The sequence below is a fragment of the Epinephelus moara genome, chromosome 14 (genome assembly GCF_006386435.1).
Source record: "Epinephelus moara isolate mb chromosome 14, YSFRI_EMoa_1.0, whole genome shotgun sequence".
Classification (NCBI taxonomy): Eukaryota; Metazoa; Chordata; class Actinopteri; order Perciformes; family Serranidae; genus Epinephelus; species Epinephelus moara.
In genome coordinates, this window is record NC_065519.1 from 9324958 (window position 1) to 9338325 (window position 13368).

The following is a 13368-nucleotide window of genomic DNA, read 5'->3' on the forward strand; positions in this document are numbered from 1 at the left end:
GACGCTAACTTTGGCTAAAGGTCAGCTAAAGGCTACGCTGCTCTCTGACTAGCATTGCGACAGCTAGCTTCTGTTACATAACGGTACCGTTATCTCAGCAGTTAGCATGCTGTAGTAAACGGCTCCCTCTGTGAGGTGGAGGGAGCCATTATGGTAACGATCCGTTAGGAAGCACCGGCTCGACCAGCAGCGGAATATCTAGTCCTCTAACACGGGGAAACTGTGAGTAATTTTGGGAGTACTTTGTGGGAGAGACGGTGTACTGATACATGGCTGTGTAATAAATAGATAGGCATAACTTAATAGACGGACAAACAGTTAACGTTAAGCTAATGGCGAAGCTTTATGTCGCATTTTCAGCAACGTAACGGTACACTGCAGCGACTCTGTGCTAGTAGTCAATACATGGCAGCTTCTGTTTGTTTAGCTAGTTGGTTTCTTAATTTGTTCATAGGTTAAGTTAGCTAACGTCAAACTATATGCTACGCTTTTGTTTTATTTTCTAATCTATTTGTACACCACTGTTTGAAGAGCTGTTTGAAGTTAATGTTAAACCACACTACACTGAAACCACTGAGTTCAGTCTGAGTTCATGAGAAAAAATGAAGATGTGAAGTAGGACACCCTGATAAGCTCTCTAAAGCTTGAGAATAGAGACCCAGACTTAAAGCAAATTGTATTGCTATACATTTTAGTTGGTGTAGAATACAAAAATAGTATTTTTTTGAAAATACAAATTCATAAAAATTCAGAGAAACACTGTACACTACTGGTACACAATATCAAAACACCCAGCGATCAATGAGGCTCCAAACTGTAGGCCGGTCAAAACGATTTCAACCACTAGGGGGAGGCAGAGGGGAAACCGAGTCACTAGTCTTGCCTCTTATTGGGCCCCTGGCAGGGTGTCAAATCATTAAAAGCTACCTTAAAACAAATCATAAAAGGACTAGGACAATAACTCTTACAAAACGACATCTGACATTAAGAATTAAAGTTTTTGAACTTATATTTCCCACCCTGGCAACGACATGAACATGGGGCCTCCCATGGAGTCAGTAAGTGCCCACAGTAACAAGCACTTGATGCAGCCAGGACATTGAGGCAGTGATGGTGGACAGCTTGTTTGTAGTGGCGTGGCGGCGTGAGGCAATGTGTTGCAACAGGGTAGTTGAAGCTCCAGAAAACACTGGCAAAGGACACCTTCTACACCCAGGTCCCTTGCTACCTAAAGGAGGCATCCAGCCTCCCCTCCTAGCATAGGAACGGCTCCCCTACTTAGTTTCTTCGTTGCCAGCATCACTAAAAGTTGCAAACAGCACTCACTTTCCTCACTACAGTATTTTAAATTATGTTTACTAAGGCATTGGCTAGCTTTAGGAAAAAGAAAGTGCATGTAATATACAGCGACATATATAAATGACAAAACTCCTAACCCCCAAACTAAACTACCCCAATGCTGACTACTAAATGGTCCTAAGACATTTATTCCATCAGTCTAAACATTAGTTATAGGCAAGACACCACAAATACAGATATATGGGAAGTAACAGTGCATTTTAAATGGATTTGAGTATAACTGGTTTAGAACTTCCCAGCTGTTTCGGGTGTTCATGCTTTAACATATTTTTGTAGTAACTGCTGCTTAGGGCTCGCTTTTAATACAAAAAGAGCCCTTACTAATGACTTTGAAATACTAAGCAAACATCAACATAATGGTGTCAGAGGCACAGTGTTTATTTAGTTCACAAGTTATATGTATGGAAGGAAGAAGAAGGAAGAAGTATGTGTATGTGAATGGTCAAAGTAAAATCATCAAATATGGTGTTCCCCAGGGATCAGTTTTAGGGCCACTCCTCTTCATACTGTATATTCAAGATTTTGAAAATTCCCATTGGCATTTTTCACAAAGTATTAGTTGCTGATGATGATACAAATTTATTTTTGTCTAATAAAAATCTAAATGATTTGCAAAATAGTCTAAATGTGTAACTGATGAAGGTGGATACATGGTTTAAATGCAACAAATTATACTTAAATATCAGCAAGATGAACTCTGTTCATCAGAGTGCTGTGTGTCATCACGGTATTTCTGAACATGGCAGGACTCAGACTGGTATTTAAAGTCTGTTGTGTACAGTGTGTACAGGAATGGAGATAGAACAATCCCCTGTGGAGCTCCAGTGCTGCTCACAACTTTCCCAGAGACACAGTTCTCCAGCCTGACGAACCGTGGTCATCTTGTCAGATAGTCTGAAATCCAGGCAGTAAGGGAGGGATCCAACCCCATTTCCTCAAGTTTGTCTCTGAGTATGGGGGGGTCGGATACTGTTGAATGTGCTTGAAAAATCGAATAACATGATCCTCACATAACCATGTGACTGACTGAGAATTCTGATGTAGCAGCGAGTATGAATAGTTATTTTTCTTAATTATATATTTCAGCTGATCAGGTATAAAACAACTACAAATTAGCTTCCCACCGATGTCAAAGCAACAGATCAATGCCTGAGTAGAGCTGATAGTCCAGCCCTTGGTGACAGTGTTTACTTGTTGCCATAGCAGACAGCCATCTTATCAATCTATTAGTACTACAAGAAAGAAAGTAGAGGAAAGAAAAGAAAGAGGTGGAGTCTGATGAGATCTACAGAGTATTTCCAAATCAAGCCCTCATGTTATTAAAACTAATCCGTCCATGAGACACTGCACTGGTCTATCCAGCACGCTGATGGTGGCTGAACAAAAGCTTCACTCCTGTGAGTCAGCAGATGTTTACTTTTTGGACTGTTTTCACTCCTGTGAGTCAGCAGATGTTTACTTTTTGGACTGTTTTCTCACGATCTCTTTAACCACTTTATCAGGAATTATTCAACTCGTTGGAAAGGTAATATTTACTAAAAGTGCTCGCTACAACCGTTGGGCTTTATTGTATACTATATTATATTGCTCTATACTAGAGGGGGGGCACCTCAAGGTAAGAAAAAAAGCAAACAGTGACGCAGTTTTGTTTAGTAATGAATCCTAAAACCCGAAAATTAGTTGACATTTATATTTAAATGTCTTCACTCCTGTGAGTCAGCAGATGTTTACTTTTTGGACTGTTTTCTCACGATCTCTTTAACCACTTTATCAGGAATTATTCAACTCGTTGGAAAGGTAATATTTACTAAAAATGCTCGCTACAACCGTTGGGCTTTATTGTATACTATATTATATTGCGCTATACTAGGGGGGGGGGGCACCTCGAGGTAAGAAAAAAAGCAAACAGTGACGCAGTTTTTTTTAGTAATGAATCCTAAAACCCGGAAATTAGTTGACATTTATATTTAAAGAGTTTAAAAGTATTATTTTAAAACTTCACTAAATCAGTTTTTGTAGCAATGTATTCCGTGACTTTTTGAGGGTAAATACTGTGCTCTTATTCAAAGGTTTTTATGTGATTTATTTGACTTTAACTTATGGTTATTGTTAACGACACTCACTTATTTACTCACCTCTACACTGCTGACACTATTTTAGAAAGAGACTAATTTTGTTTGCCCTGTGTGTGTGTGTGTGTGTGTGTGTGTGTGTGTGTGTGTGTGTGTTTTTTCATGGTACAGTGAAGGCAAAGTTTTTATTTTCCTCAACAGCAGTTTGTTGAGTTTGATCAGTCAATCAGTTTGTTGTTGTTGTGGGATTGATCAGCACCGATCAGATCAATGTTGCAAACCTTTAGACGAGTAAACGTTGGACAACAGCACTGTTGTTACAGAACATACAGCTTATTTTTTTTAATGAAGTTATGGGCAGTTAAGCAGTGGTGGAAGAAGTATTTAGATCCTTTACCTGTAAGTAAAAGTAACAATTCTACAGTGTAGAAAACTAGTCTGTTACAAGTAAAAGTACTGCATTCAAACGCTAACCTGAGTAAAAGTACAAAAGTAGGCTATTATCATCAAAATATACTTAAAGTACCAAATAAAATGACTCATAATGCAAAACGGCCCATTTCAGTATCATACATATTATTGGATCACAATTATCAATGCATTATTGTGCTCAACCATTTTATGTTGCAGCTGATGATAACGTGTCTGGCTATTATAAGTGGTGTCATTTTGGCATTTTTTCCCCTAATAAATAAGTGACAAAATAAATACAAAATATTAGGGCTGCCCCCGACTAAGAATTTTCCTGGTCGATAAATAGTCATCATTTAGGGCCATTAGTCGACTAGTCACTTGCACGATATTAATTTGATAATTAAAGTATATATTTTGGGTGGGGCACCACAATGGTTTGAGGTGAAGGTGTGAGAAAGAATAGTATCAGTAACATTGTTAACACTGTGCTACATTACAGAGAAATACAAAACCGTACTAATGAACCTTCATTAATATAGGCCTATATTTTATCTTATTTACATATCACCTTGGGTTCGTCCTTCACCTTCTCAAAATGATCCCACACTTTGGATTTCCTGCCCGACATGTTATTAACTAGCCTGTGGAATAACCACAGGTACCAGCCCTGGAAATTAACCTGACTCCTGTCTGACTGCTGAGCGTGGACACTTCCTGTGTCTGTCCTTTCAAATTAAATTCCCACATGGTCCAGTCATATAGGTTTTGATTTATTTTGACAATAGAGTTTCACTTTTTTTTTAAAAATATATTTTTAAACCTTTCGACCTTTCTGGTCGACTAACGTTTGGTCGGCCATTGGGGGGCAGCCCTACAAAATGCAACCATTTAAAATAGTATGCACCTTTCCTGAGAAAAAATTAAAAAAAAACATAAATCCCTCTCCAATGCTTAAAATATTACGTGACATGCCTCCCCCTTTTTGCACCACCCCTGGCCCCCTCATAAATGAAGAACAGTCCCTAATACATTGTTATTTATATTTACGTTTTGTAGTAATAATCTGAATCTGCAAATTAACAAGTAACTGCATTTTTAAAATAAATGTAATGAAGTTAAAAGTAAAAACTAACATGGAAATATTTGTAAAGTACAAATATGTGAATATTGTATTTAAGTACAGTACTTGAATACTACTTAAATGTACTTAGTTACTTTCCACCACTGCGGTGAAGTTTCACTTTAACTGCTGCTCAGGAGTAGGCCTGAGGTAGAAATAAAATTATTTAATTTCAGTACCGCCATCTCTGCTCTGCGCTCCAACATGTGCTCGGAACATACAAAGCAAAGAGCTTGACTTTTTTATTTAATATTTGTATTTCTCTAGATGTTGAGAAGTTTTTAAAATATCATGACACATATAAGCAGCAGCGGAGGACCTGCCGGCTGATATTCATGCCCACACTGCCACTTCCTCCTGAATGGCAGTATTTACGGCAGCACGAGCTTCACCTTGTGCTTTTATTCTAGCCTGCTTCCAGACCATAGACCCGACGACCTGATACTGACACAGTGTGTAACGACTTTTCCTGCGTGCTGTCCCAACATAACTTCACTATCTGTCAGTGTGTGTACTGCGCTTGCTGTGCGCATCCGTGCGTCAAGAGATAGGCCCAATCCCAATTCCTATCTTAACCCTCAATCTTAATTCTCAAGCTCAACCCTCAATCTCACTAGCCCTCAAAACCAAGTGTTAAGGGCTATCTTGTGACTTTAAAATGGGACACCCCTCAAAGGCAAATACGTCTTAAGACTGTCAGGGGCAGCAATATGCCAAAACTCCGTCCAGTCTGTCAGTTCAAAGAAGAAGAAATATATGTCATCAGTAGTCGTCGATAAAAAGACGTGATGAGTTTGTTTGTTTTTTCCAACACTTTATTTCTTTATTTCACTTTATTCTTGTACAAAACAAGCAGTGACAGACATGAACAGAACAAATATGCTAGGGTTAAGTTCTTGTACAAAACAAGCAGTGACAGACATGAACAGAACAAATATGCTAGGGTTAAGAGAAAAGAAAAAGAAATAAAATAAACAAATAAATAAATAAAAAAGTTCAGTAGCTCAAACAATTAAATTGTTTACATCTTTTCCGAGTCTTTATAGCTTTGGAGTTTGTGGAGTGCTTAACAGTTTCTAAGTATTGCTGCATTTTATTCATAAAAATTTTGCACAAGTTTTTTCTGTAACAAAATTTACTCTTATGAATATGGAATTTCGCTAAGATAATAGATAGATTAATGATATAGAATTGTTTTTGTTTTGAAATGCTGACATCATAAAATCCAAACAGCACATCTTTGTACAGTAGTGAAAATAGAACATACATATTGCAACGAATATACTAGGCGCAGCTCCAAAACAAATGTACAGTTACCAAATAACAATCTTCCACAATGCCGTCTGCAGCTGTGCTGATTTCATATTGAAACAGAATGCTTGATCACTAGGGGAACAGTTGCCGTTGTGACTGAGAATTATGTTATGAATATGAACAGTTCACAAGTTACAAATTACTCACTCCCATAGTTTTTTTGGAGCCTGCTTGCTTTTTGTAAACTTGTCTTCATTGGTGGCCCTGAAATGAATCAGGGCTTGTGTTTTGTCTGGTGGCCCTGAAATGGAACAGAGATAACAACATTACTTTCTTTTATTTTTTATTTTTTTGGGCTACCTGTCAGATATTCGTTAAGTTATTAGTTTAGTTTCATGCAGTATTGCAAGTATTATCACAATGAATACTGTAGTCAACATCCAGCAGAACTGGTGAGGCTGTTTACACAGTCACACAAGTGTTATCTGGTGACTTTCATCCACGTTAACGTTTCACTCTTTGGGTTATAAGTTGATATTCAACCAAATAACCTGTACCACAACAACCGACGTAACTTATTCAGCGGAAAGTCACCAGATAATACGATCACTAACGTTAACCTGCAGCTGTAACGTTACCAGCTGCAGACTCTACGGCTACAGGAGATGACACCGTCCGGTCATCTTACAAAAATGTCGATGCAAACATTTCACGTATATTAAAACAACTTAACAACTACATTATCACTGAGAAATGACTTTTGTAACTGAATGACAGCATAACGTTACTCGGTTATCAGAGAACCGGGGTTACGTGCGGCGGGGCAGGCAAGCCGTCGCCCGCGACCAAAAATATGTGTTACGCTACAAAAAGGTCTATAGTCCATAAAATGACGTTAAACTAAGATAATGCAATGGTTATCATAATTTTAAAACAACTATTAACGAGGAAAATACTCACATTGATAACTCCGCTTCCTCACGCTTGTCGCCGCCATCTTGCATTGACTGAATCGTCTGTACTCGGCTGGGTTCGGTTGAGCTCGGCGGATGATACGCAAAGGATTCTGGGATAGCACTTACTGCCAAGGGTGGTCCTGGAAAATCTTAGAAGTGAGGGCCATACAGCCCTTATTCTTGGCCCTTATTCTTGACCCTCAACTCAACACTGAGAATCGGGACAGCACCAGCACTTCGCGGGAGCGCGGATTTTTGAGATTGAGGGTTAAGATTGAGGGTTAAAATAGGAATTGGGATTAGTTTACAAAGCGTCTTTTTATTTTGGACTCCCTTTCCTGCTCGACTCACGTTTGGGATTTTAACAGTATTTTATCATCAAACATGTACTCTGACGGCACCAGGTATGTTACCAGAGTGGAGTCTTTTACCCTGACCAGAGGGCTTGGAGCAGGAGAGGAAGTATTTAAAACCTTTACTCTAGTAAATGTAACTCAAATTGAATTAAAAGATTAGAAACACATATCCAGTGATGAATTTAAGGGCATCATTAAGAATGTGGTGACAGAGACATGTGCTTGTTTTTCTTAAGAGGCCACTATGTTTGAATAGTTGTTGTTTTATTGTGAATTTTTGTATGATATGTTGTATTTGTTGCATTTTAAATGAATTCTGATTGGCTGCTACTCACTTTTTGACTGAGATTATTATCAAAATAGTGTCTAATGTCTTTTCTATCAGTTCAATAATTGACTCGTGGTTCCAGCTGTACTTGAATATTTCATGTTTCCAGAGCAAATTAATTTGTAAAGTAACTAGTAACTAAAGCTGTCAGATAAATGTAGTGGAGTAGAGGTCAGATTTGTACTTACAGTACCTGAGTAAATGTGTTTAGTTACATTCCACCACTGGGTGCAGTTTATCTTATATTATCTTTATAAGTTTGTGAGTATGACTTGACTTGTGACTTGCTTAATTTTCACCACAGTGACTCGGGACTTGCTTTAGACTTAAAAGTTATGACTTGAGACTTGCTTATGACTTGCACATGTGTGACTTACTCCCACCTCTGCCAAAAATAGAAAAACAACATGTGGTGGCAGATGCTGATATCGTGGATATCACCACAAATTAATTAATAAGTGCAGGAAACCCTGTAGAAAAACTCAGACTGTTTTTCAAACTGTGCAGACCTGTTGCCACACCTCAACACACACTCATACAATCAGAGACAGCAGTGGTAGCTCTTCCTATTGCAGACAAATGCAGCTACCTATAATAAAAAACCAAGGTTTTTCTTGTTCTTCTTATCTTACAAAATGCCAATGTCAAGTTGGATTGGTTGCAGTCTCACCTGGCTGTGTATTAACTATATGGTGCTGACAGATACCCTGAGCATCCTCTTTCCTAATGCCTTTAACCCTGGCATATCCATGTGTGTTTTTAAACCACAGAGAGGGAACTCAGGCTGAGGGACTTCTACATCTGAGGATGTTTTGTGAGGTAGTGCTATCCTGTTTGCTGTTGTGTGCTTTGGCAGCAGGTTGAGGGTAGCAGACGCCAATAGACTCAATAAACTGATTCACAAGGCCAGTAACGTAGTGGGAGTGGAGCTGGACTCGATGGTGGCAGTGGCAGAGAGGAGGATGCTGTCTAATATACGTGTCATCTTGGACAATGTCTCCCACCCACTCCACTGAATTCAGTGATAGACTCATTCCCCCAAGATGCACCACAGAGCGCCACAGGAAGTCAGTCCTGCCTTTGGCCTCCTGCATTTATAATTCACAATTATCTGTTCTGACCCTGATCCTGATCCTGATTCTGATCTTCCGTCCACATTTCCATGGCAGGTTTTCAGCATTGCTTGTTGCAATGCAAATAAACTGGCTTGATTTGACTCTGTCTTTGTCCCCTCCTCTTAGCTGGACAATCATGGCCTCCACGCCTCCACACAACTTCTCCTGGGTCGATCCAAACAAAGTGGCCGGACTGGCCCTACCCAGGATGCCATGTGAATACCGCTACCTGCTGGACAACGGCATCAAACACCTGGTTTGCCTGTGTGAGAGAAAACCACCTCACCATGACACGTGCCCAGAGTTGAAGCTGCACCACATCAAGATAGCGGACTTCACGTCTCCTTCACCGAGTCAGATCGAAAGATTTCTCTCCATCGTGGAGCAGGCCAACGCCAAGGGGGAGGTAAGAGCTCTGTGCTTGATGGATGGTTATGCTTATAAAGTTCTTTCAGGACTCTCCAGGGTTGAGTCTAGTATTGTACGCAGGCTCACAAGCAATGAAACCTAAAACATTTGGCATCAGGTTGATGAATCTCCTGGACCAGTGGAAGAGAAACTGTCTTTCACAACCTTACAGCTCCTCCAGAGTGCATCAGTCAAAAAGCAAAAGAGGAGTAAGCTGCTGAAACTGTGTCACAAAACACTTAATTTGTGAAAGATGTGATTGGCTGTGTCGCTATACCAATCTGTACACCCAGCCCGTTTGGTACTGTGCATGTGTAACTCAACAGAGATAAGAAGGCAGCAGGATGGCTCACTCATTAGCTACTTCAGGACTCTATATGTAGTTTATATATTTCAGTCATAGTGGTGTATCAGATTTTATATGCTGGGCCAGTTGGAGGTTGTCCTTTAGGCCAGATGTGGCCTGTGGGCGTTATCTAAGATGATGTCTTCAAATTGCTCGCTTTGTCTGATTAAAGGTTTAAAACCCCCAAAATATTCAGTTTAACATCATACAAGACGAAGAAAAGCAGCCAGTCAAGGATTTGTTAATAAACTGACTTCCTGCATCAGCTCAACAGCTCAACAAATTCCTGTCTCCCAGCAACGACTAATGCAGACATTGTGTGCTGCGTTACTGATGATTAAACAAAGTAAACACTGCGTTGTTCCTCTTCAGGGTGTGGGAGTACACTGCATGCATGGACATGGCAGAACAGGTACCATGCTGGCCTGCTACCTGGTGAAGACGAGGAAGCTATCCGGCATCGACGCCATCAATGAGATCCGCAGGCTGCGATGGGGCTCGATCGAAACTCACGAACAAGAGAAAGCTGTGGTGCAGTTTTATCAGCGCACAAAGTAGCTTTCACACAGGTAACTGTTCTGCTTCTGAGAGGAGGCAGAGGTAGCACAAGTTTTACAGTTGATAAGCTTAAAACCTCGATCATATTGCCAAATGAACTCTTTATTATCTAGAATTTACAATACTACACACTACGACTGCATTGAATACATCCTCACACTGTCATTAACATGGTACTGTATACTGTCCTTTTGCTATCACATCATTACTTCTGTTTATGTGAACATGTTGCTGCTTCGAAGTTTCTGTTTACAAGGCTTTAACCTTTATTTAAGCACTGGATGCCAGAGAGAAGAGACGCTGACGCTCCTTGAATGTGAGCTTCTCAGGAGCCGACGCTCTCTTGATTTTCTCCTCCTGGCTTCTGTAAATAAACACAGATATTAGCAGGAATACTTGAATAGTACTAATGGGAATTCATGTGTGGGGTCATAAACAGTAGCTTGTGCTGTTTTAAAACTATATTTATAGAGTGTATTTTACTCAGGGATCTCTTTCATACACTTTGAAAGTTTTTGGAAGAATGAATTGCTGTTATGTCTCACTGTTTTAAAAGCAAACTTAATTCAGAGGCTTGTGGTGACCGTACACAACTGTGTACGGATATGTCTGTGTCATTAAAGGAATACTTCACCCGCACAATGGCCATTTGCATATCAGTTACTCACCTTTTGCTACCATGAATTCTTGAAGAAAAAAAAGTATGCCCGATACTTCCCAAATGCACTCCTTTTCACTGAAACATGATTTAAAGCACTTCTGCCTACTAGCAGCACGCCCTGAGTGTGCCTGAGCATGCTACTCTGCCTTTCATGAGACATTTTGTACTGACGTGTTTAAATCCTGTTTAAGGCCAGTTGCATGTGTTTGGGAAGTCCTGAGCATACGACTGGATAAATGAGGCTTGGATTATATTGCACAAGTTGTGTGAGAGTTTCGATATACTTCTGCAGTTATTAAACGTGGTCTCCATTTACTTCAATGTTTGCCTATTTTGGATTCTTTGTTCATCGTAGAGGAATGCGAGAAAAAAAAAGTTTTCTTCACATATTCAAGGAAACAGTGAAATATTGTTACAGAAATGGTAATTTTCCATCCATCCATTTTTATCTGCTTAGGGGCCGGGTCGCAGGGGCAGCAGGCTGAGCAAAGCACCCCAAACGTCCCTCTCCCCAGCAACGCTTTCCAGCGTTCCCAGGCCTGATGGGATATGTAGTCCCTCCAGCGTGTTCTGGGTCTGCCCGGGGCCTCCTACCAGTGGGATGTGCCTGGAACACCTCTAACAGGAGGCGCCCAGGAGGATCCTGACCAGATGCCCAAAACCACCTCAACTGACCCCTTTCAACATGAAGGAGCAGCGTCTCTACTCGGAGCTCCCTCCAGATGTCCGAGCTCCTCAGCCTATCTCTAAGGCTGAGCCCAGACACCCCATGGAGGAAACTCATTTTGGCCGCTTTATATCTGCGATCTCATTCTTTCGGTCACTACCCAGAGCTCATGACCATAGGTGAGGGTTGGGACGTAGATGGACCAGTAAATCGAAAGCTTTGCCCTCTGGCTCAGCTCCCTCTTCACCACGACGGTCGGGCACAGGGCCTGCATCACTGCAGAGGCCGCACCAAACGAATGATCCATCTCATTCTCCACTCTACTCTCACTCGTGAACACGACCCTGAGATACATGAACCCCCTTTCTTGAGGCAGTAACTCTCCCAACATGGAGCTCACCAGCGAGCATCTGGTGGCTGGGACTTGGGCCATGGGGCCCGGGTGGGCTCAGCCCAAACAGATAACAAAGAGCCGTCGCCCTGTGGGCTCAACACCCGCAGGGTCAGGATTCAGGGTCTGGTGCATTGGGTGCTGGGCGGCAGGCAGAGGCCAGGCCCTCAGCGTACTGATCCCTGGCATCGCGGAATGGTCATTTTGCGGGTGAAATACTCCTTTAAGTCATCATTAGTAGAATTGCTACATAAGCTTGTTAGATTCGACAGGATTTAAATGTTTTCAAGGTCCAGTGTGTAGGATTCAGTGGCATCTAACACTGAGAACTACGGTGGTTAATCCTATCCAGAACCAGTGTCTGGTTTGTCTGTTCTGGGCTACTGTAGAAACAACATGGTGGACTCCAGTAAGAGGACCAGCTTCATATGTAGATATAAATGAGTCACTCTAAGATAACAAAAAACAAAACAAATGATCCTCAGTTTCTGGTGATTAGAAGTGAATGAAAATATAGTTATAAATATTATACACCATTTCTGCTAATAGAAGCCTCTGAATCCTACAAACTGGACCTTTAAGTCATCATGAGTAGAAATGCTACATTAATAGCTGCTTGTTAGATTTGACTAAATTTTAAACTCACTCTTTTGCTGCCATGTTGTTAAAGTCCTGACTCCGTCCGCTTCCTCTTTGATCTGCCAAAAACATGGGAATGTTGCAATGTACAATAAAATGAATAATATGTTTGAGCACAGACTCTTGTGAATAAACTAATAACAAATTATATGATTTTGTATTTGTAATTTTTTTATTAGCGAACATACCTGTCCTCGTTTTGTCTTCCTGTTGGGAGGGATGAGTTCCCGCCTGCTTTTCCAACTCTTTCAACTCGGTGTTCCCAGCAGAGTTTCTCCTGGTCTTAATGTGGAAGAGAAATCATTTGTTATAGATTATTGAGTTGTTTTTTGTTTTTTAATGATATATCAGCTTTAATTCTTTTTTTTTTTAGTAACAGATGTAATTGTTTGTTGACAGAAGTTATTAGGACAATTTTTAAGATAACATTTTTGACTTAATTATGCAGCTTATTAATACATTTTCAGTTAATATAAAGTTTTAGTATAACTCAGATTGAGACATTATAAACATGTTTTATTGTGTGTTATATGTTCTATAGTCATAATTAATAGTGTCTATATACAGAGTTGGTAGATATGTTACTCGTGTAGTTTTAATCTGTTATATATGATTAACATGTGATCATAGACCTTGTTTTTTGTACTCACTGTTGTTTATTTAAATGGAGTCTGGTGGGTTTGACGATGTAGTGATTTTATGGTTGTTTCTAGTTAAACAAAAA

General features: G+C 40.2%; 2 protein-coding genes across 6 annotated transcripts in view; one reads left to right on the forward strand and one right to left on the reverse strand.

Moving 5' to 3' along the window:
* The window catches only part of dusp23b (dual specificity phosphatase 23b), a 13810-nt gene continuing 442 nt past the window's right edge, over positions 1–13368 (forward strand). The window contains exons 1-4 of one of the 3 annotated variants that reach the window (XM_050062645.1): positions 1–222; positions 9101–9380; positions 10101–10297; positions 11405–12792. In XM_050062645.1, coding sequence (XP_049918602.1) covers positions 9111–9380; positions 10101–10286 — 456 coding nt within the window. In that variant the 5' untranslated portion in view covers positions 1–222; positions 9101–9110 and the 3' untranslated portion in view covers positions 10287–10297; positions 11405–12792. Of the gene's footprint in view, positions 223–7425; positions 7580–9100; positions 9381–10100; positions 10298–11404; positions 12793–13368 lie in introns of those variants that run through there. The other 2 variants (XM_050062643.1, XM_050062644.1) reach the window with 2 other exon arrangements.
* LOC126401402 (afadin) overlaps positions 10299–13368 on the reverse strand; it is an 18231-nt gene continuing 15161 nt past the window's right edge. For all 3 annotated transcript variants that reach the window (XM_050062635.1, XM_050062634.1, XM_050062633.1), the window contains 3 exons: positions 12833–12926; positions 12652–12703; positions 10299–10650 (listed from right to left, as the gene is read on the reverse strand). In XM_050062635.1, the coding sequence (XP_049918592.1) occupies positions 10557–10650; positions 12652–12703; positions 12833–12926 (240 nt within the window). In that variant the 3' untranslated portion in view covers positions 10299–10556. The remainder of the gene's footprint in view (positions 10651–12651; positions 12704–12832; positions 12927–13368) is intronic.